The sequence below is a fragment of the Neofelis nebulosa genome, chromosome 1, assembly GCF_028018385.1.
Source record: "Neofelis nebulosa isolate mNeoNeb1 chromosome 1, mNeoNeb1.pri, whole genome shotgun sequence".
Taxonomy (NCBI): Eukaryota; Metazoa; Chordata; class Mammalia; order Carnivora; family Felidae; genus Neofelis; species Neofelis nebulosa.
The window spans coordinates 125,898,258-125,921,344 of NC_080782.1; the positions used below are offsets into that span (position 1 = coordinate 125,898,258).

Here is a 23,087-nt window from a genome sequence, read left to right on the forward strand (position 1 = left end):
GTCTCTCTCTCAAAATAAATAACTAATTAAATAAATAAATGAACATTTAAAGAAAAGAATATTTTGTTGGTTTTCCTTCTCTAATATTATTCACGGTCTTTTATTAGCGTGATTGTTTACTTATGTAGCCAGTTTGATAATGGAAGACATTTTATAGCCCCTGCCAGAAACAGAATTATAACCTTTGAGTTGTGCTTAATGACCAAATTAGTGAGTTCCCTTTTGTAAGGTCCAATCTCCTCTTGAAAAATTCTATCTGAATCGTTGAGAAGTTAGTTGACAGTTTCTAAAACATATTTAACACCTTAAGGCAAAATTACTCTGCCCTTTTCCAACATTTACTCTGTGTTAACATCACTTGTTAAATGTATCTGGAAATTGGAGAGGTCAGTTAGAAATCTTTGTAACTATTCAGTTTATACAACTGATTGGTTAGGAAATGAAGCTTTCTTAATGTTAACTAACTACAGTGTGCAGGCTTTCCATGGTGTGTGGTCTTACTCATCTTCCTAGTGATATGCTAACGCAATCATTACTTCGTGTTTTAAAATGTTACATTTGGCTTGAAGTTTTCTTCAAATATGGAAAAGTTGGCAATTACTTATTCCTTTGGAAAAATTGGTCCTAGGAAATGAAGTAAAAAATGAGTTGTCTGTGTCTTAAATTTTCTTAGAATAGTATATCTTATATAATGTCAGTTAAAAGTTTCATTAAATTTTAATTGTCAATTTTGTCTTGTTTATGTAGGTTAATGAGCTTTCTGAGGAAGAAGAGGAAGATGAAAAGCTGGAACATATAGAAGAACTTCCAGAAGAGGGTGCAGAAAAATCAAGTGATATGGCAGAGGTGGTACAGTTAAGGATGACTGAAAACATCCTGGAACCAAATAGTGTTACAGCATCAACAAGGTATTATTTCAGTTGAAAGAACCTTAGCTTTTAAGAGTTTTATTTTAGGTGTAGATTCACTGAAGCAGTAAATCACACAAATTGTAACAATATGTAAAAGATTGGTTTACGTATGGAAAAGAGCAACAAGAAAATTTTAAGCAAACTTGATAAGGAAATTTCAAGTATTAGCATTTACACTTTTCTTTCGAAATAGAACTTTTAGATTTCTTCTTAAAGTTTGTTTTTGTATTAGTGTGTTAGTTGGGTTGGGTAAATTTTCAGAACCTTTGGAAGTGGTTGAATTGACTTGTATTTCCAAGTTCTAGGCTACAAGTAGGCTGTAAAGAGAGAACTCTGTGATGCATTACGATAGTGCTTTCCAGTCTTATTTCAGGTATGAAGTGATACTGTTTACATGGCATACTATGTAAACTTGGTAGATGTGGTAGGATACAGTCACTGTCTTAATGCATAGCTTGGGCCACTGGTCACACTGTTTAGAAAGCTTTAGAGAATTCAAGAACTCTGCAGCTTTAGGTATTGCTCAATTCTGTGCTGTTCTCTGTAAAGTTCCATGGTTTACTAACCCTTACTAACCCCCTTTTCTAATTAGGGGAACAGCAATATATTGAGATCACTAGAATTTGTTGTTGTCTTTTTTTTTTTTTTTTTTTTTTTGATGACTAGATATTTTTCATTAAATCTGTGTTCAATAAAATGATAGTTAAAAAGCAGAGGAAATGATTTAAAAGCATTAGAAGGCAAAATGTCATTTAAACTACCTAATACCAAAGGGATAAACTATCCAGTGTCATTTAGAAAAATTATAAAGTGATTTAAGATACATACTGTCAAATACAACTCTTAAATTTCTTAGTGAGCTTCTAGATCCTTGTATATTATGTATAATTTCTTCAAACATGATTGCAATTATGGTATATTAACTTGTTCACTCTTTTGCCCTTGATTTAACATTGTTTGTGCTATTCTATGTTTATAAGCCCTTTTAATTTATTTGGGGTTAGGGCTCTTAACTCTAATTATATTAAGATATTTATAAACAGTATGCCAAACTATTTACCTATATCTCAATTATATATTTACTGTCCTTTTTTCTGGAAATTTTGAATTATTTTAGCTAGATTGTCTGTATTAAATTGCTACTGATCAACTTTTTAGGTTCTTAGGCCCCTTCTTCCTTCTTCTGAACTATTTGCATACATTTATTTGGCTCAACTAGTGAACTTTTCTTTGGCTTTTATAAGTATTTCCAGAGTGCTTAAAATATACAGCCTGATTTATATTGCCATTAGCAGTATTTTCTCCAGGACCTAAAGACAGGAGACAGATGGGAGTTCTTGGGGCACCTGGGTGGCTCAGTCGCTTAAGTGTCCGACTTCAGGTCCTGTCATGATCTTGTGGTTTGTGAGGTCAAGCTCCACATCGGGCTTTCCGCTCTCACTGTAGAGACTGCTTCAGATCCTCTGTTCCCCCCCGCCCTCCCCCCCCCCCAAAATAAATAAACATTAAAAAAAATAAAATAAATGGATGTTCTTTATTTTAAGTTAGAGTTATGCTTTCCAGTACAGTGGCCACTAGCTACATGTGGCTATTTAAATTTTAAACTTGAACCAGTAAAAATTAAATAAAGTTAAAAAATCACTTTCACAGTTGTATTAGCCAGAGTTCAAGTGCTCGATGGCCATGTGAGTGGCCACTGTATTGGACGGTACGGTTACAGAACATGTCTGTCGTTGCAGAAATTTCTTGGGGATAGCACTGATTTAGTGATGTAAATTTGTTAAGTCTATTTATTTATTTAATTATTAGCAAAGTTAATATTCAAATACATAGCACTACTAGTTTCTTCTTTTTGATCATCTTTCCAGTTTTGTAGACAGTCCTCCTTTCTTCCACCCAGGTAATTTTCAGATAGACTGGTAGGTAGGTGGTCAGGATTCCTTAAAGGCAAGTCACAGAAGTGGACCTTGTTAAAGGAAAGAAAAAAGACAGTTTATTAGCAGAATGCCAGATAGGTCTCAGAGTCAGAAGGAAAAGCAGAGATAACATTTGGAAACTGTGGAGAATTTAGTGGCAGGGTTATGGAAGAATCTCTAGCATGTGGCTATTTGAGAATTTCAGTTGTCTTTCTATCTGTCATTATACTCAAGGTCAAATTCCTCTGGAGTAGCAGGGGAGAGGGTGTGGCCTAAATTGCATCCACTGTTCAATCACCTGGCCAGGGTAGAACTGGTCATTGTAATTTATGTATCTACCAATACCATTGGATAGGAAGAGGAACTAGTTTGCCACAGAAGAATGCGGCTATTTACCAAAAGAAAGGGATAGGGCTGTCAGACAGCAAGATAGGTGTCCCTACCAGAGTCATCTTTGAGATTTAGTGATGATCAAAATTTCAGCTAATATTTGCATATTAGCCTTTTTTTGTAGTTTTGGGTGAATGATTGCATGAAGATAAAAAATATATTCTTTGGTTATCCACCATGGATGAAAGAAAAAGAGGGGAGAGATATCCCTAGAGTACACAGCCCTAGAATATAGGGAGCATTAATAAATTTGTTTTAGGGAATTAGTGGATACTGTACTTCATGAAACTGGAGATTGAACTTTTGGTAACTTAACGTGCCATCTTGTTGAATTTTTCTGTGAGGTAGTTCATAAACATTTACTGCAGTGTTAGGTAGCTACTCTTTTTCTCTTCAGAAGTAGCTGTGGGAAAATATGTTAGAAACCTAAGGGAAATAAACATTTAAAAAAATTATTTAATGTTTATTTAAATAAAAAAAAGTGTATTTATTTTTGAGGGAGAGGCAGAGACGAAGACAGAGCATGAGTAAGGGAGGGACAGAAAGAGGGAGACACAGAATCTGAAGTAGGTTCCAGGCTCTGAGCTCTCAGCACAGAGTCCGACGTGGGGCTTGAACTCACAAACCGTGAGATTTATGACCTGAGCTGAAGTTGGCCGCTTAACCAACTGAGCCACCTAGTCGCCCCAATGTTTATTTATTTATTTTTGAGAGGGAGACAGAGCGCAAGCAGGGGAGGGCAGAGAGAGAGGGAGGCACAGAGTCTGAAGCAGGTTTTAGGCTCTCAGCTGTCAGCACAGAGCCCCCCATGGGGTTCAAATTCACAGGCTATAAGCTCATGACCTGAGCCCAAGTCGGTTGGTTAACCAGGTGAGCCACCCAGGTAAATAAACATTTAATGATGGTTTAAAAAAGCAGTTACCAAATTTTTTGTTTTCACATGTTAAATTCTTAAAAATTATTGATGACTACAAGACCTTTGTTAATGTGGACTATACCTGTAGGCATTTACCATGTTACAAATTAAAACAGCAAATTTAAGCCACTGGAAGTGTGGCTTTGTTGGGTTGCAGTTTGGAAGATGCTTGTATTTGCAGCTGTACTACAGCTGTTTTTATGTAACACAGCTGTTATGTTTTTCTATTGATAAATTCCACCTCCTTTATTAGTTTTCAGTCAGCAGTTTTCAGTTTTTTTTACACTTTAGATTTATTTAGAACCCAAAGAACTTTTGTTTCTGGGGTTATGGCTATTGGTATTTACATTATTGGGAATTAAAATTGAGAATTTTTTTTTTATTGTTTATGTATTTATTCTGAGAGAGAGACAGAACAGAGGAGGGGCAGAGAAAGATGGAGAAAGAGAATCCCAAGCAGGCTCTGCACTTTTAGTGCAGAACCCGACACAGGGCTCGATCTCATGAACCGTGAAATCATGATCTGAACTGAAATTTAGTCAGACCCTTAACTGATTAGGCCACCCAGGTGCCTCAAAACTGAAATTTATATATTTTTTAAAGTAGCAATAAACCCATTAAATGTTAATGTAATGAATTTTTTTAATTCTTAGAGCAAGAGCATGCACACGAGTAGGGGAAAAGGACAGAGGGAGAAAGAATTTTTTTTTTTTAATGTATATTTTTAAGAGAGTCAGCATAACTGGGGGAGGGGCAGATAGGGGAGGACAGAGGATCTGAAGCAAGCTCTTTGTTGTCAGTGAACCTGATGCTGGGCTCAGATTCACAAACCGTGAGATCGTGACCTGAGCCAGAGTCTGATGCTCAACTGACTGAGCCACCCAGGCACCCCAAGAGAGAATCTTAAGCAGGCTCCATGCTCAGAGTGGGGCCCCAATGCAGGGCTTGATCCCACGACTCTGGGATCGTGACCTGAGCTGAATTCAAGAGTCGGATGCCCAACTGATTGAACCACTCAGGCACCCCGAATTCACACTCTTTAATATCACCACTGATTGTATCAAAAACATCTTTAAGTACTGGGACATTATTGAATTTATGAAGATAGGGGTTTTCCAAAATTCAAATGTTTGCTTGAAAACTCAGATTTTAACAGTATTGTCACTCGTTTTTCTTAAAGTTGCAGTCTTGCTCATTTTTGAGAAAATGTCTGCCAGATATTCAGGTTGGAATAACCATAATTTGTCAGCTGATCTTTCCAATGAAAATGGTGTTCCATGATAAAAGTTCAGCTGTCAAGTCAAACAAGACAAACATTGTACTACGCTATGCCTCAGAAGTGTTTTATGTGTACTTCCCATTTTTGTCATACCACGTACTAAAATGAAGTATACTCAGAGCTGAGATAAAATTAATAATTTTTCTGCTGCTTCATCAAGGATTGGTCTCCTTTTTAAAAAATCACAAGTGAGGGGTGGTGAAGAATGCAATGGCCATGGTATGGTTTGGTACCACTTGCCTGGATTTGTGCTAAGACCCCAAGCATTTTTTTCTACCATTGATTTTGCTTCCTTATGCAAATGTCACCACAGTGGAAAAAGGCAAATGTTATGAAAATAGTTTTGGTCTTTTTGTTCACAGACCACCCTTTGAGAACCAGTGGTTTAAATATTTGTGTAGGAGTTGTACTGATCAGTCTGTTTATGCATCCATTATTTCTGTATATTTCTGTATATCATTTGCAATTTTGTGATGATTTGAACTGACTTCAGAGTGGAAAAAATGCTGGGGGTTAGGTATAGGTAGCTTAGGATATGTAAAAACCAGGTTGCTTCTGAAGCTTCATCTTATCCATGAGGTCCATGAAAATCTCAAGATCCTTTCCAAAGTGACTGTATCTGTAGATAAAGAATTAATGCTCTCTCTGCACATACTTATCTGTTATTTACCTTTGTTGTTTAAATGTACAAATTTTAGGGGAATCTACCTTGAAAAAATTTACAGAGGTAGGAGAGTTCTGAACAAGTTTTTAACTTTTTTTTTTTTTTTTAAATTTGTGCCTCATATATTTTACCTAGGCTTCAGGTTTAGGTAAATTTTATTTTTTTATTAAAAAAATTTTTTTTAATGCTTATTTATTTTTGAGAGAGAGAACATGAGCAAGGAAGGGGCACAGAGAGACAGGGAGACACAGAATCTGAAGGCGGCTCTAGGCTCTGAGCTGTCAGCACAGAGGGGGGGAGACAAAGAATCTGAAGCAGGCTCAAGCCTCCCAGCTGTCAATGTGGAGCCCTACACTGGGCTTGAACCCACAAACCGTAAGATCATGACCTGAGCTGAAGTTGGATGCTTAACTGATTAAGCCACCCTGGTGCCCCTAGGTAAATTTTAATGTATACTCATGTTTGCAGAACTATACATCAAAAGGTTAATTGGCAGGGGCATCTGGGTGGCTCAATTGGTTTAGTCTCCGACTATTGTTTTAGGCTCAGGTCATAATCTCACAGTTGTGAGATGTATCCCACATCAAACTGTGCTCTGGGTGTGGAGCTTACTTGAAATTCTCTCTCTCCTCCCCTCTACCCCTCCCCGACTTGCACTTGCTCTTTCTCACTCTCTTTCTCTCTCTCTCAAAAAAAAGTTAATTGGCATTCTTACATTCTTAAAAAGTTCATTGATAATTGTGCTTTCCCTTCGTAAACCTTGGAATTCAGAAATGAAAATTTCAGTATCTTTTTATGGGCTGTTGATGCTACGGCTTTATTTTTGTGAGTTCATTGGTTTCTCATGGTTTGTTCTTTTTGGGTGTAGTGCAGGATAAAAGGTGTAGTGTTTGAGGAAGAGCTCTGAGTTTAGGGTTTTGAGATTAGTCTCTACAACTTCATTCTGTGGATGCCTTATTGTTGAGGAAATGGGCCCTCAGCTGACTGACTACAGGTGGTTCAGAAAGGTACTCATAACATTTCCCTTCTTTCATCCATTGAATCCAGTAATTTGCAAAATATTTGTTTGGCAGTCCATTACGTTTTCACTAGCTAGGTTCCACTAAAGAGGAAGAAAATGTGGGGTGCCAGAGTGGCTCAGTTGGTTAACTGTCTGACACTTGATTTCAGCTCAGGAAAAATGTACGTTGTGGAAGTGTCAGAATTGTTGGGCAGGGAAAAGTAGAATTTATGCTTTGGGTCATAAGAAAGTTCTATTAAAGTAAAAATTGTTTTAAAGTACCAGAGCACAATAGATATTGACAAGTTCTCTTTCTTTTCCCTCCCCTTGCCCTATAAATGATGCATTTAATGTTTTAAAGACTTGTAGTTATTATTACTTACTGACTTTCTAGTTGTAAAGAATCTTTCACTTTATTCTTATCATAGTTATAGGGTATTCCCAAGTTAATAGGAAGAGTGAAGAAAGGCTTTTGCTTTTGGCTTGAAAGGGATGTATGATTTTTCTTCTTTTTTAATATATATTTACTTTTTGAGATGATTGTTTTTAAAATTATAGTTTTGGAATATAGAAATTATCATAATTTTAGATTTGAAAAATTAACCACTAATGGTTTTATGAATATGGGTAATAAATGAACAGTAGTAGTATTGTACTTTTTGTGTACTGTTTTATCAATTTCATATTAGTCATAACATATCTCCAGATAGGGTAGTATGACTAATGCAAACAGATTGGTTTTTCTGCTTTATGTTGGAGTAGGCTTAAATATTTCTACAGGAGTGCTACCTGGATTCAAAATTTTGTCCCCTTTTCCCTCTGTCCTGCAAAATTGCACAGACTTGGGAAGAAATTTGTGGACTCTTGATTAGGTCTCTCCTTGTCAGTCGTGACCTCATGTTGCAGCCTGCTTCCGTTTAGACTGCAGGTCTGATAATTGCTCAGCAGTTTTTATAAGCCCATCACCATCCTTTATGGTGTTTGAAGTCTCTTTACCTGATGTTTTTGTTGGGAGATGCCATGGGTTCAGAATGGCTTGCAGAACTCTGTTGCACAGGTAAAGTGATCCTTATCAGATTTAATTGAAGCAGAGCTGCAGTACTTTTATGAAGTGTTATTTATAACATTAAATATTTGTAATTGAGAAATTAAAATAATAGTAGTTCCCTATGATCACTGTATTTGAATTACAAAATACTTATAATTGGAATAAATGGCTGCAAGATTGATTTTATGTAATACTCTCAAGAAGATTACATGCTTGTGGGCAGATTTAAAAATAGAGTTAACAGAAGGGAGAAAAAGGTCAGAGAATGACTGTATTCTTTTTTTTTTTTTTTTGTAATCTTTTAATATTATACTTGACTAAGGACTTTAAAATATGTATGACCCTTGTAATTTATTGTTGCTTCTGTTAGTCTGGTCTTCTTTGGGGGTTTAGTGAAAATCCCCATCAGGTGGGTTTTGTGGCATCTGTCCATATAGTACCTAAATAATTGACTTTAAATCTGTAAGCAGTTATTTTTCTTTTGTCTTTATCAGAACTCACATCCTCTTGATTCCTATGCTATTTTGTTGCTGTTACAGATGGCATAATTGTATTGATAAATCGTTTTTACAACCATAGATGTGTGTTAGCCATGGTTTGTGCATAAGTGCTTTCTACCCAAAGAAATTGGCTAAGTCTGAAAATAATAAATTCTTTGAAGTCTGAAAACTAAATCATTCCTTTGTCCTTTACAAGGTCAGAGAACGAATTTGTACAGTCAACTTCTGTAGCATCGTGAGTGACAATCTGACTTATAAAGTATAAAATCTATTTGATTTATTTACTAAGGCTTTTTGGGGTAGGGAGAGGGTCTGTTGAAAGCAGTTGTTTGATTGTCCCTCCATATCTTTAGGGCTAAAGAACCTTTACTCTTACACTAATAATCTAGCTCATTGATTACTACATATAGATATATACAAATACATATATACATATATTTGTAATTTATTTATTTATTTATTTATTTATTTATTTATTTTTTAATGTTTATTTATTTTTGAGACAGAGAGAGACAGAGCATGAGCAGAGGAGGGGCAGAGAGAGAGGGAGACACAGAATCTGAAACAGGCTCCAGGCTCTGAGCTGTCAGCACAGAGCCCAACGCGGAGCTCGAACTCACGAACTGTGAGATCATGACCTGAGCCGAAGTCAGACGCTTAACCGACTGAGCCACCCAGGCGCCCCCATGTATTTGTAATTTAATCCCAGTATCATTTAAAAGGGATAGGAAACAAAAGATCAACTCTGTCGATCTATCCAATATAAGACCATTAGAATTCTTGCTTTTTTTTTTTTGCTCTTTTGGATAACTGGAAGATTATATTAAAGTTCAGTCATTTCGGAAGCTAGAAATAAATCTAGCAACTTTAACTTCTAGCATGGATAAGAATTGTCAGTGGTATTTATAAAAAAAATGTAGACTTTTGGGGAGTGCTTGGGTGGCTCAGTCGGTTAAATGTCCGACTTCATCTCAGGTCATGATCTCATGGTTTGTGGGTTCGAGCCCCATATCAGGCTCTGTGCTGACAGCCCAGACAGAGCATGGAGCCTGTTTCGGATTCTGTGTCTCCTTTTGTTTCTGCCCCTCTCCTGCTTGTGCTGTCTCTCTCTCTCTCAAAAATAAATATTAAAAAAAAGTAGACTTTTGGACCCTACCTCCTCTGGGAGGGCCTCAGAAATCTGTTTTTTAAAAGCTTTAAAAAAAATTGGGAAATAAATCATGCACACAGAAATAGGCATCAACGTATATAGCAAAGCAAGTTAGTCAAAGCACATATCTTTGTAACCACCATCCGCATCTAGAATAAACCCTGATAGCACCCCAGTAGGTCTCACAGTCCTGATCTCTTCTCTCCCCTCTAATGGTAACCACTATGCTAACTTTTTGACACTAGTTTTTAGCTTTATGAAAATTAAATGTCACTGTGTATATATTTTTGATCCAGCTGCTTTCACTAAACATTGTATGTGAGATTTGTCCATGTCTTAGGTCTTTGTGGTTCATTTTATTGCTGTAAAGTATTCCATCCTAAGATTACACATCAGTGATCCAATTTAATATTGGCAGACCTTTGGATTATTTTTACTTGTTGATTATTTATTTTTGTTGTGTACATTTTTTTTTTTAAGTTTATTTTCTGAGAGAGAGAAAAAGCGCAAGTGAGGGAGGGGCAGAAAGGGGGACAGAAGATCCAGAGCGGGCTCTGCGATGACAGCTCATGGACCATGAGATCACGAACCGAGCCAAAGTCGACGCTTAACCAACTGAGCCACCCACGTGCCCCTGTCGTGTACATCCTTATATACATCTTCTGGTGCACGTATGCATGTACATGAAGACATAAATTTGACTTTTAACTTTTGTAAATATTACCAAATTGTTTCCCAAAGTGCTTGCCCCAATTTACACTAACAGTGCATGAGCATTCCCAGTGCTTCGCATCTTTGCCAACACTTGGTATTAACAGTTTTGGAGGATATATAATATTATTTCCTTGTCATTTTAATAGGTTCATCCCCTTTTCATGTGTGTATTATCAGTTAATTCTTTTGTGAAATAGCTGTTCTGTTTCTTGATTTTCTACTGTTTTTTTTTCCTTGTTGAATTGTAGGAGCCCTTTAAAAGTATGCATTGGAAATATCTTTTCATTTTATGTTGTGCCTTTTCCTTCTCATATTGTGTCTTCTGAAGAATGATTCTTAATTTCATTCAGGTTTACTGTTCTTTTCCCTTTGTGGTTAATGCTTTTGGGGTTCTGTTTAAGAAATCTTTTTCTAGGGGCGCCTGGGTGGCGCAGTCGGTTAAGCGTCCGACTTCAGCCAGGTCACAATCTCACGGTCCGTGAGTTCGAGCCCCGCATCAGGCTCTGGGCTGATGGCTCGGAGCCTGGAGCCTGTTTCTGATTCTGTGTCTCCCTCTCTCTCTGCCCCTCCCCCGTTCATGCTCTGTCTCTCTCTGTCCCAAAAATAAATAAAAAACGTTGAAAAAAAAAATTAAAAAAAAAGAAATCTTTTTCTAAATGTATTTCTTTATTATCTTTTTTTTTACCATAAAAATAAATTTTATTTGTTTTATTTTTTTATTACGTTTAAAATTTCAATTTCAGTTTAGTTAACATTCCTATATTACCTTCTAAGAACTGTATCATTTCACATTTCTTGTTTAGGTGTATAATCTACATTATATTATATTGTCCTTGTGTGTGAGATGGTGCCAACTTATTTTTTTCAATATGAGTTAACAGATTGTCCGAGTACTCATTTTTGGAAAGACTGCCCTTTTCCCTGCTTTCTGTAGTACCAGCTTTGTTCCTTATCAAGTGTGTATTCATGGGTACATTTCTGTTCTGTTTTTCTTTTTTTTTTTTTTTTTAAACAATTTTTTTTAACGTTTATTTGTTTTTGAGACAGAGAGAGACAGAGCATGAACACGGGAGGGTCAGAGAGAGGGAGACACAGAATCTGAAACAGGCTCCAGGCTCTGAGCTGTCAGCACAGAGCCTGACGCGGGGCTCGAACTCACAGACCGCGAGATCATGACCTGAGCTGAAGTCGGCCGCTTAACCGACTGAGCCACCCAGGCGCCCCATGTTTGTTTTTTCTTGTGCCAGTGCTGTGTTATTTATTTTTGCTTTATTGTTTTTGGGGTCTGGGGTGGGGTATAGATCTCCAATAAAATAGCACTGTCACCCCAGGACAGTGTGATATAGGTGGTCCATGGATCAAATCCTTGTTTTAGGGGTTGTAAGAAAGCCTCCACATTCTGGCTTGATCTTTACTAGCCTGTATGTGTATAGCCTGTGTGTGTATAATTATAAAAACATGCTATTTTAAAAATTATTTATATATAATTATTTATATATATTTTATCTTAATCTTTAGATTTGCATTTCTAGTAAGTTTTCTTATATCCATGTATCTATTAGCATTTTAATAATCTAATCTGATGGGAAAAGGTGAGAAAATTCTTCTGAGAAGTTAAATAAGTAGTTGCCTAACAATGGCAGATTTGAAAAATAACAGAGGATATATACTCCCACAAAAGTTAAAACATGATATTAGGCTTTAGTAACAGACTGATGGACTAAGTAGTTGAGAATTAGAACTTGTTGAGATTTTGGTGTACAGTACAGGAAAAGCTCACCAGAAGCCACAAATTAAATGGGGAAGGGAAGGATGTTGGATTTATACGTTTTCTTCACACCATTTGATATACTACACTGTCAGGTATTAAAAACAAAATACTTCTAATCATGTAAGTATGTAATGTATGTAAGCTTAGAAATTGCAAGTATTACTGAGGAAAATATAACTAATCAGACCATGTAAAGATATATCTTCAATAATTAAATAGGCAACCCGTAAAGGAAATGAAAAATATAAACAACAAATCATTGTAGCAAAATATCAGAAAAGGACTTAATCTTAGTTGACATTTAAGCACTCTGGAGGAAGACCTTCATTTATCTTTTCTTGTTTTGTTTCGTTTTGTTTGCGGAAGTCACTAAGTGTTAACTTTCAGCTCATTTGAAACTACTAGAAATGGACCCATGGCTAAACTCTTTTTGTGCACGTATATGTGATTTTTCTCCCCAGTGTTTCCTTCAGAAATGAACTTCCCAAAAACATCATTAAAATTTGAAAAATATTTAAGTATTTCCCTTGAGGGTATCAGCATGAAAGCATTTAGAACTAAGAATAATCTGTTCATGAAAACTAGCATAATACTGGCTGTTAAAATTTTTTTTTATAAAGCTGAGAGACGTTATGTGTGCCAAACCAGAGTGGCTTACTGTTGTCTGATAAAGCAATTGTGCAATTTGCTACTCATATGTTTACTGTAAGGGAGACCTGAAGATTACTGCATGAATGGTAAATGATGTTACTTGGTTTCCTGCAGAGAATCCTGAGAATATTAATCTGATAGACTTTGTTTCTTATGTTGGTTAGAGTTTGTGTTGGCACATTTACAGGGGATCTTTCATAAAACTGATTTAAATTTACTTTTTAAAAGTGACTCTTCATTGAGTCACAGACATACAGAAAAGTTCACAAATCATAAGGTTATTGAATTCTCAAAAACTCAACTAGTATAACCATCACCTGGGTTACTTGTTCCTTCTCAAATTCTTCCATCTCCCTTTTTGCCAAAAGTAGCTGCTCTGTGGCTTTTGTTGCTATAGATTACTTTTTTCTGTTAACTGTTTTTTTCTTTAAAAATCAACTTTGAGCAGCATCTGGGTGGCTCAGTCAGTTAAACATCCTAACTCTTGATTTTGACTCAGGTCATGATCTCACTCTTCGTGGGATTGAGCCCCACATTGGGCTCTGTACCGATGTTGTGGAGCCTGCTTGGGATTCTCTCTCTCCCTCTCTTTTTCTCTCTCTCTGCCCCTCCCCTGCTCTCTTTCTCTCTCAAAATAAATAAACATTTTTAAAAAATCAACTTTGAGGCTGTAATTTTCACTCAGTAAAATGCACTTTATAAACGTACACATTTGCATGTATGTGTTTACAACCACCACTGTCAAGACACAGACTGTTTACCATCACCCAACAGTCTGGCTCCATGTCACGACTGATATCCTTTCTGTCACTGTATTGATTAGTTATTAAAAAAATTTTTTTTAATGTTTATTTTTGAGAGAGAGTGAGTGCAGGAGAGTCAGAGATAGAGGGAGACACAGAATCTGAAGCAGGTTCCAGGCTCTGAGCTATCAGCACAGAACCTGATGGGGGCTGAAACCCACAAGCTGAGAGATCATGACCTGAGCTGAAGTTGGACATTTAACCGACTGAGCCACTCAGGCGCCCCGCTGTATAGATTAGTTTTGCCTGTTTTAGAATTTCATGTAAATGGAATCCCCTCTAGTAGGTACTCTTTTGTGTCTGGCATCTTTGCTTGGCATAATGTTGAGATTCATGTTCTTGGCATTTTTCAGTTGTTTCTGCCTTTTATTTAAAAAAAATGCTGAGTGTATTCCGTCGTAGGATGTCCTACAATTTGTTTCTGTATTCACCTGTTTGCGTTGATACCTTTGGCTATTACAAATAAAGCTGCTATGCTTGTGCAAGGATTCCTATGGAATTATACTTTCACTTCTCTTGATTAAGTACCCAGGAGTTACAATTGTGGGCTCATTTGGGAAGTTTTTTTTTTTTTTTTTTTTTAAGATTTTATTTTTAAATAATCTCCACATGCAACATAGGGCTCAAACTCATGTCCCCGAAATCAAGAGTTGCTGGCTCTGCCAACTAAGCCAGCCAGGTGTGCCCCCGCCTGTTTTTCCCCCATTTGGTAAGTTTTATAAGAAAGTGCCAAACTGGGTGCCTGGGTGGCCCAGTTGATTAAGCGTCTGACTTGAACATGAGTTCGAGCCCCGCGTTGGTCTCTGTGCTGACAGCTCGGAGCCTGGAACGTGCTTCGGATTCTGTGTCTCCCTCTCTGATCCCTCCCTGACACTCTCTCTCTCTCTCTCTCTCTCTCTCAAAAATAAACAAACATTTTTTTAAAAAGTGCCAAACTGGCTTCCAAAGTAGTTGGAACATTGTACATTTCCACCAGCAGTATATAAAGTTCTAGTTGCTTCACATCCTCACCAACACTTTATTTTAAACGTTTTAGTGGTGTCCACATTTCATTGTGGGTGTCAGTTGAACTTTTAACTATGGTAAAAATGGGATTATTTTGTCTATTTTTATAAGTATCAGTAGATACTGTGGTGCAGAATTGGCTGAGGAAGGTCTGCTACTGGCACAGTGAATGAAATAGTCTGATTTTAGTATCCATTTTGCCTTTTTTTGTGACTTGAATAGTAGCACATGCTGTTACTGTTGGCAGGGAGTACGGAATGAGCACTGATGCCTTCATACTATCCTAGATGAGGTGCTTTTGTTGGGCTAGTAGTCCACTTTTTTCCCCTTCAGCCTTGGAATAGGTCAGTGTTTCTTCACTTGAGCACCAAATGAAGTAGTTGCCTATACACATGGGTATGTATAGTTTTTGTATGAAAAATAAATTCTTTAGAAAATTAGCATCACATTGTGCCAGAGATGAACATGTAACTTAGTGCATGCTCTCCTGGTTGTGTCAAGGTCATGCAAATGTGGCAGTTTTCAACACTTCATGAAGTTAATATTGAAAAGTTTTAATAGCTTTTTTCTTTCTTTGATTACAGTGCCCATTTATCTCCCATCAGCATCTTACCAGCCTCTGCAGAGTAAGTAGTATACTTAGAGAAGACAAATCTGTTTTTAATATAAAAATATTACTAAACTGTGGAAATTAAAATCATGGTATATATTATGCTTACTTTAGAGGAAGGACTGTACATAAGTTAGTGAAACCTAGTTAATATTTTATATACTGCAGTAGGAACAAATACATATGTATATGTCTCTTTAAGAAGTAGACTTCATGTAAAAAATATGGACAGGGTCCTTACAGTTTTCTTTGATTTAGCTAAGTATTGACAAATTGTTTTGCGTTATAAATGTAGCTTTGCAAAGTCTATTTAAATGGTTTTCTGTATAGTTGCGAGGAATGAATACTGGGACAGCTGATCCTTCCCACCTTGGTAGTAATAGTGATAGTATGGTTGATTTGTCTATTAATTTGGGCAAATTTCTTTTAAAAATTTAACCTAGTATCATGTATTCCTTTTGTATGTTTCTTTTTGTATGCTAGCTTATACATTTCAGTACCCTGATAATTTGTTTTACTAGTCATTGGTTTTAATGTTTATGTGGCCAAATGCCCAGTTAGGGTGACTGCTTCTTACTAAAATGTGTTCTGTTTTGTAGCATTTTGGAAAGAACAATTAGAGCAGCTGTGGAACAGCATCTTTTTGATCTGCAGAGCAGTATAGATCATGATTTTAAGAATTTACAGCAGCAAAGTCTGGTGTGTAATAATGAAGCAGAAAGTATTAATTGTGATGGGGAAGGATCTAATAACCAGTAAGAAATTTTTACAACATTTTACTGTTATTTATTGTTATAAAATGTTTGATTATCTTCTAAAAACCATAGTTTACTTAAAATGGGATCTTGGGGATTTCTGAAAGTGTGTGTGGAAAGTGACTGTATAAATTTGTATGTAAATTGTATATAGTTAATACTGAAAATCTAAATTTTCCATTAAGATGGTAGACATTAAGTCCAATACTGCCAGGTTTTCCTCCCTGAGCACCAGATGAAGTAGTGAGCTTAGCTTTAGGGACTATGTTGTATGAAAAATAACTTAAAAAACCTTAAAGACCCATACTGTGTGCAACACATGGTCTCACCATGAGAGACATGAAGTGATCTAGACAGCAAGGTACGGGGACACCAGATTGACTTTGCTTGTATTGCATAGTCATTAAGTGAAATAGTGAGCAGAATCATCCTTTGCTTTTTAAATTTTATCCCCTGTCACAAGCTACTACCCTGCTGGCCTCCCTGCATACTTTTTTTTAGGTTAGTTGTTAATAGTTGAATTTTGTATAAGTTAAAAGTATGTCTGTGCTGTGTGATGTTATTCAACTTTTCATTGCACTTGTTACTTTTAAATGGATAAAAAGCCTCATCTCCTTTCCTGTTACCTCAGCCCTGCACTTGAGGGATAAATACGTGCCTTTCTCTGAGACCATAATGCAGTGATTTCATAGTTTTTATTTACCAGTTTTTATTTGGAGGACAGATGAGAAAGATGTATGCAAATTTGGAGGGTTCATAGGAGGTAAAAAAAAAAAAAAAGATTGGGTAGAGTGTTTCTTTTTTTCTTTTTTTTTTAAATTAGATTTTTAAAAGGCCAAGTGTGTATAGTGCATTAGAATAGCTATTAAATATGAATTGAAACCAAAAAAAATTAATGGATATGAAAACCAAGAGTTGCAATACGTTTGTTTATTTTAGGAATGCCATATTGTACAACTTGCAGGTGTGCTCTGTAGTCTCAAGAGATGGCATCACCAGCCTGTGGAGCTTTGTGGCCCTGATTTGTGTTGCTTTGAAGGCATGATTGGAACTGATAAAACTGGATTGCTTAAAAGCATTGCTTTTAAGAGTATTGGGCCAAATATGAAGGAAAACAGTATCTGAAAATAGCAGTAATTAAAAGTTGGAAATAGTAGGAAAGTAGTCCAAAGGTTATAATTCATATAAGTAGATTCCTTGGCGTTAGTCTTTAGTTTAGCTAGAGATCCTGAAAATCTATGCCCATGCTTACACAATAACCTTATTTTTATCTCTGAGGAAATAACTCATGTTCTATCATTGATGGTGGTATTGTCTTTGTAAATGAAAGCCTACTGCAGTATTTTGCATATTCTGAATAAATTATGTAACATGCAAAATTTGTAGTAGGAAACTACTGTTGTACTTGATAAAGTGTTGGACACTGTGGTGTTTAGTGTTTAGTGCTAGACTTGTATTTTAATTGAAACAGATGATTATAATTGAGAGTATGCATTTGTAAGGGAAATTATTTTGGCACATAAATTATTCTTTCAGCTGTTCATTTGTTTATGAAAATTTTCAAAGGGAATAACAAACAAGGTGGTTTTCTCGAAGCATTTCCTGGAGAGACAAAAATAAACTTAGTGTGTTTAATAATCTAATTGACAAAATGAATAAAGTGTGGAGTTTTATGAAAAGGACTCGTTATCTTAACAAGTGGAAGTTTCAGATCATTATTGATATTTATTTATTTTAAAAGCATTACATATTCAACATTTGGCCTGATCTGATTTTTTATCTTCATTACTAGGGTTGATATTGCTGATGATATTATTAATGCCAGTGACAGTAACAGTAACAGAGACTGTTCAGAACCTGTGGCTAGCACTAATTTAGACAGTGAAGTTATGCAGCAAGATTTTGTATTTGAGGATGAAGAAAATAACCAGGTAAGACATGGAAAGAATAAAAGATCTTTGGGTTAGGTGTGCTAGACCTGCAACTCTGATTGCTTTGTGTATTCCTTTCATACCAGAAGTCATAGTTCATTATTGTTGACACACACATTTTTTTTGATTATGAGTCCCAAGAACATACACTCTATCAGTAAAGATCAGGAACCATCATTGGGTAGAGAAGTAGATATAAAATATTTAAAAATATTTTCCTGAAAGGAAACAAATGACATTGTTAGCTGAGGTGGTTGGTGGTATTATGGTTGTATTTTGTTCTTTTTAAAAGCTTTTTTTTTGTAATTCCCAATTTTTTCCTGAAGAACGCGGGATCTTTTCATAGAGAAAACCCATGAACATCATTTTGAAAGTAGATTGTGGGGCGCCTGGGTGGCTCAGTCAGTTAAGCATCTGACTTCACCTCAGGTCCTGATATCGTGGTCTGCAGTCCATGGGTTTGAGCCCCACATGAGGTTTTGTGCTGACAGCTTGGAGCCTGGAGCCTGCTTCGGATTCTGTGTCTCCCTCTCTCTGCCCCTTACCCACTACTCACTCTCTCTCTCTCTCTCTCTCTCTCTCTCTCTCAAAATAATAAATAAACATTAAAAATTTTTTTAAAAAGTAACTAAATTGTTTTCGCTGTCATAAATTGTCCATGGTTGCATTGCTTTTAAAGTAACGTCAATAAATATACAAATTGGGGTGTCTGGTAGTTCAGTCTGTTAAGTGTCTGACACTTGATCTCAACTCAGGTCTTGATCTCAAAGAGTCGTGAGTTCAAGCCCAGCTTTGGGCTCTGTGCTGGGCATGAAAAATAAATAAAAAATAAATAAACACACTCACACACATGTATATACATATACGTACACAAAGCAGTATCTTTTTTTTTTAATTATATCTTTTATTTTTTAAAATTTGCATCCAAATTAGTTAGCATATAGTGCAACAATGATTTCAGGAGTAGATTCCTTAGTGACCCTTACCTATTTAGCCTATCCCCTCTCCCACAACCCCTCCTGTAACCCTCAGTTTGTTCTCCATATTGAAGAGTCTCCTATGTTTTGTCCCCCCTCCCTGTTTTTACATTATTTTTGTTTCCCTTCCCTTATGTTCATCTGTTTTGTCTCTTAAAGTCCTCATATGAGTGAAGTCATATGATTTTTGTCTTTCTCTGACTAATTTCACTTAGCATAATACCTCCAGCTCCATCTACATAGTTGTAAATGGCAAGATTTCATTCTTTTTGATTGCCAAGCAATCCTCCATTGTATATATATATACACCACATCTTCTTTATCCATTCATCCATGCAGTATCTTTGTACATGTTTCACAGTTTAGTTTTGATAACTTTTTAAAATAAGATTCTTAATGGATAAGGAAGTTTTTATTCAGCATGTTTTCATTCTAAGTCATGAACTAAAGTGTAGGTATAATAAAGAACTTAGGGTCTGTCGACTGAGATTTGTATTCTGGCTTTGCCTTTTAATAGCAGTGTGACTTTGGCCAAGTTACCTAACTTTCCTTATCTGCTCCTTGATTTTCTTTAGACAGGTAGGGAGTAATACTTCTGTTAGAGGATTATTGTAAGTATCCAGAGAAGTAGAAGTATAAAATTATTTTATAAACTAGGAAACGTTCACTGAAGTTAAGTTGCTCCTGTTATTTTTACTCCACTTGTATATTACTTATATATTAATGCTTTTACTTATGCTGGTATATTAGATAAATCCCTTTTCATGTAGTAGTCTCCTTGCCCTTTTCTGGATTTTCAATTTCTGCCTGTCTACTGGATCATTCCCATCAGTGTAAAATGTTATTTTCCCATGTGTAGGAAATAATTCTCTCTTGACTCTTCACCCCCCTGTATGTAGATAATCCCCTATTTTTTGCTTCCCCCTCTAATAAAATTACTTGAATTGTCTCTTTTCTTTAATTCTTCTCTTTCCACTCTCTCTTAAACCTACTTCTGGTAACCTTTTGCCCCATCATTCCTCTGAAACTGCCTTTGCAAGGTACCAATGATGTCTCTTGCACATTTTACTTGACCTAAGAGTACAGTTTGATTTAATTAATTACTCCCACTACCTTGATAAGGTTCTTTTGTTTTATTTATTTATTTATTTATTCATTCATTCATTCATTCATTCATTTTGTTTTGTTTTTTCCCCCTTGGCTTTCAGAATATCTCATTCTTCTCTGTTGTTTTCTACTTGACTGACTGCCCTGTTTCTTTGTTGATTGCTTTTCGTGTTCTGAACCTTTGAAATTTGGAACAGCCCAGTGCCCATTTCTCAGATTGTTTATTTTCATTCACTCATTTGGTAATATCATTTCGTCTAATGGTTTTGAAATACTGTCTACCTGTAAAGATTTCCAAATTTATATCTCTAGTTGAGGCCTTTCTCTTGAATTTGATTCCTATATTGAGTTGTTATACTTAACATCTCCAACTGAATATCTTGTAAGCATTTTAAGCTTTACAGGCGCCAAACTGAATTTATAATCTTGTCCACATGGCTGTTCTTCTTTTTGTCTTTAAAATCTCAGTAAAGGGCAATTTCTCCTTCCATATGCATAGACCAAAAGCCTTGGGTCATCCTTGATTTCTTTCGCTGCACATCCCATTCTTTACAGAGTCCTGTTGGCAATACCTTCAAAGTTTATCTGGCGTCTGACCACTTTTTACCATTTTCGTTGCCACCCTGTAGGTCCATATCAATATCATTTCTCCTAGATTAATAGATTAATATAGTCTTGGTAACTGATATCATCTTTGCCTTCCTGTGGTCTGTTCTTAGCACAGCAGCCAGAGTGATTGTTTTAAAAGGAAAATTAGAGAATTTTCCTTTCCTTTCTCTTCTCAGAACCTTCCATTGCCATCTAGGTATAAAAATAGAGGAATAGGTACTGCAGAAACACTGAATGATAGCTTAGTCTTTTTCTTTTTCTTTTAGTTTTTTAATGTTTGTTTATTTTTGAGAGAGAGAGAGGCAGAGTGCTAACTGGGGAGGGGCAGAGAGAGAGGGAGACACAAAATCTGAAGTAGGCTCAGCACAGAGCCTGACGTGGGGCTTGAACTCATGAACCGTGAGATCATGACCTGAGCCGAAGTTGGTTGCTTAACCACCTGAGCCACCCAGGCCCCCTGACAGCTCAGTCTTAAGGTTAGCTGTCTGGATTGCTGTTTTCCCAGGTGTCCTGTGGTTTGCTTCTTCCTCTCACCTTGTAGATGTTTGCTCAGTTTTACCTTTTCTGTAAGGCCAAATCTCCTCATCACTCTGTATTAGTATTAGCAGGTCTTCCCATTGACCCACCCCCATCTAGTCCCTGAAGTTTCGGTCCTTTTCCCCCTTGCCCTTGATAGTGTTATCGCTATTGCACATATCTTTTAAATTGGTAGTTTACTGTCTGTGTCCCACCAGGGACTATAATCCCTCAACCCTTCATGAGGATTGAGATTTTTATTTGTTCATTATTGCATCCCATTATCTAGAACACATAGGTATTCATTAAGTATTTGTGGAATATGTGACGAATAAATGAGTAACATCTGGCACATAGTAGGCAACTAAATAAAAAATATATATTTTTAAGTAGGCTCCACACCCTGTGTGGGGCTTGAATTTAAAACCCTGAGATCCAAGAGTCATGTGCTTTACTGACTGAGCTAGCCAGGTGCCCCTAAGTAAATGTGTTGAATGAAATTGGTGTATCATTTACTTTGTTAACAATGCAAGAATTATTTTTCCCCCAAACCTTTTTTTGTTGTTTTTTTAAGAGCAGTTTTAGGTTTACAACAAAATGGAGAGGGAGGTATGGTAATTTCCCCTATGCTCCCTGCCCCAACACAGGCACACTCCCACATTATCACCGTCACTCACCTGAATGGTACGTATTTTATCAAGGACGAACCTGCCTTGACACATCATAATCATTCACAGTCTAGTTTACCTTAATGTTCATTCCTAGTGTTGTGCATTTCATAGGTTTGGACAGATGTAAAATGACATGTAGTCGTTATGATATTCATACTGTGGTTTTTAAACTGTCCTAAACATCCTCTGTGCTCTGTTTATTTCTCCCACCACCCCTGCAACCACAGATCTTTATTGTCTGCATAGTTTTGCCTTTTCCAGAATCGTATAGTTGGAATTGTACAGTATGTAGCCTTTTCATAGTGGCTTCTTAGTAGTATGCATTTAAGTTACTTTCACATTTGCTTCATGGCTTGATAGCTCATTTTTTAGCGCTTAGTCATTGCCATTGCTGCAGTGTACCACAATTTACTTATCCATTCATCTACTGAAGGACATCTTGGTTGCTTGCAAGTTTTGGCAGTTATCAATAACACTGGTACTAATATCTGTGTAGACATAAGTTCTTCGCACCTTTGGGTAAATAATAAGCAGTATAATTGATAGGTCAAATGGTACACTTTTTATAAGAAACCTCCAACTGTCTTCCAAAATGGCTGTACCATTTTGCTTTCCTACCAGTAATGTTTAAGTTTTCCTCTTGCTCCACTACTTCACCAGTATTTGTTGTTGTCAGTGTTCCAGATTTTTGCAGTTCTAATATGTGTATAGTGATATTTCATTATTGTTTTTAATTTGCAGTTTTCTTAATGTCATCATGATGTTGAGTATCTTTTCATATGCTTATTTGTCATCTGTATCTTTAATGAGTTCAGGCTTTCTGCCCATTGTTTTCCTCATGAACCCGAAGCCCATTTTTTAATTGGGTTGTTTTCTGTTGAGTTTTAGGAGTTCTTCGTTTATTTTGAGTAACAGTCTTTTATCAGATCAGTCTTTAGCAAATTAATGGTTTTTTTAAATGTGCTACTAGATTTGTAGTAAATATTTAGAATTTTTGTACTGATAGGAGAGTGATCTGTAAATGGTACAATAGTTTGTACAGGAATTTGGACTATTTTTGAGGGGTTGAAAGTGATCAGTAGCCTGATTAGAGATTATATCAAAATACTTGTTCTTATCAATAACTTTATCATAAATCAATCCATTTCAAGATTAGCAAGCTTTTATTGTTGATACCTAACAAACTTACATTT

At 36.2% G+C, this 23,087-nt stretch overlaps 1 protein-coding gene across 13 annotated transcripts in view; it reads left to right on the top strand.

Annotated features, from left to right (window-relative positions):
• FAM13B (family with sequence similarity 13 member B) overlaps nucleotides 1-23,087 on the top strand; it is an 89,014-nt gene that overhangs the window by 35,654 nt on the left and 30,273 nt on the right. For all 13 annotated transcript variants that reach the window (XM_058735603.1, XM_058735626.1, XM_058735659.1 and 10 more), the window contains 4 exons: nucleotides 748-908; nucleotides 15,303-15,344; nucleotides 15,928-16,083; nucleotides 17,876-18,014. In XM_058735603.1, coding sequence (XP_058591586.1) covers nucleotides 748-908; nucleotides 15,303-15,344; nucleotides 15,928-16,083; nucleotides 17,876-18,014 — 498 coding nt within the window. The remainder of the gene's footprint in view (nucleotides 1-747; nucleotides 909-15,302; nucleotides 15,345-15,927; nucleotides 16,084-17,875; nucleotides 18,015-23,087) is intronic.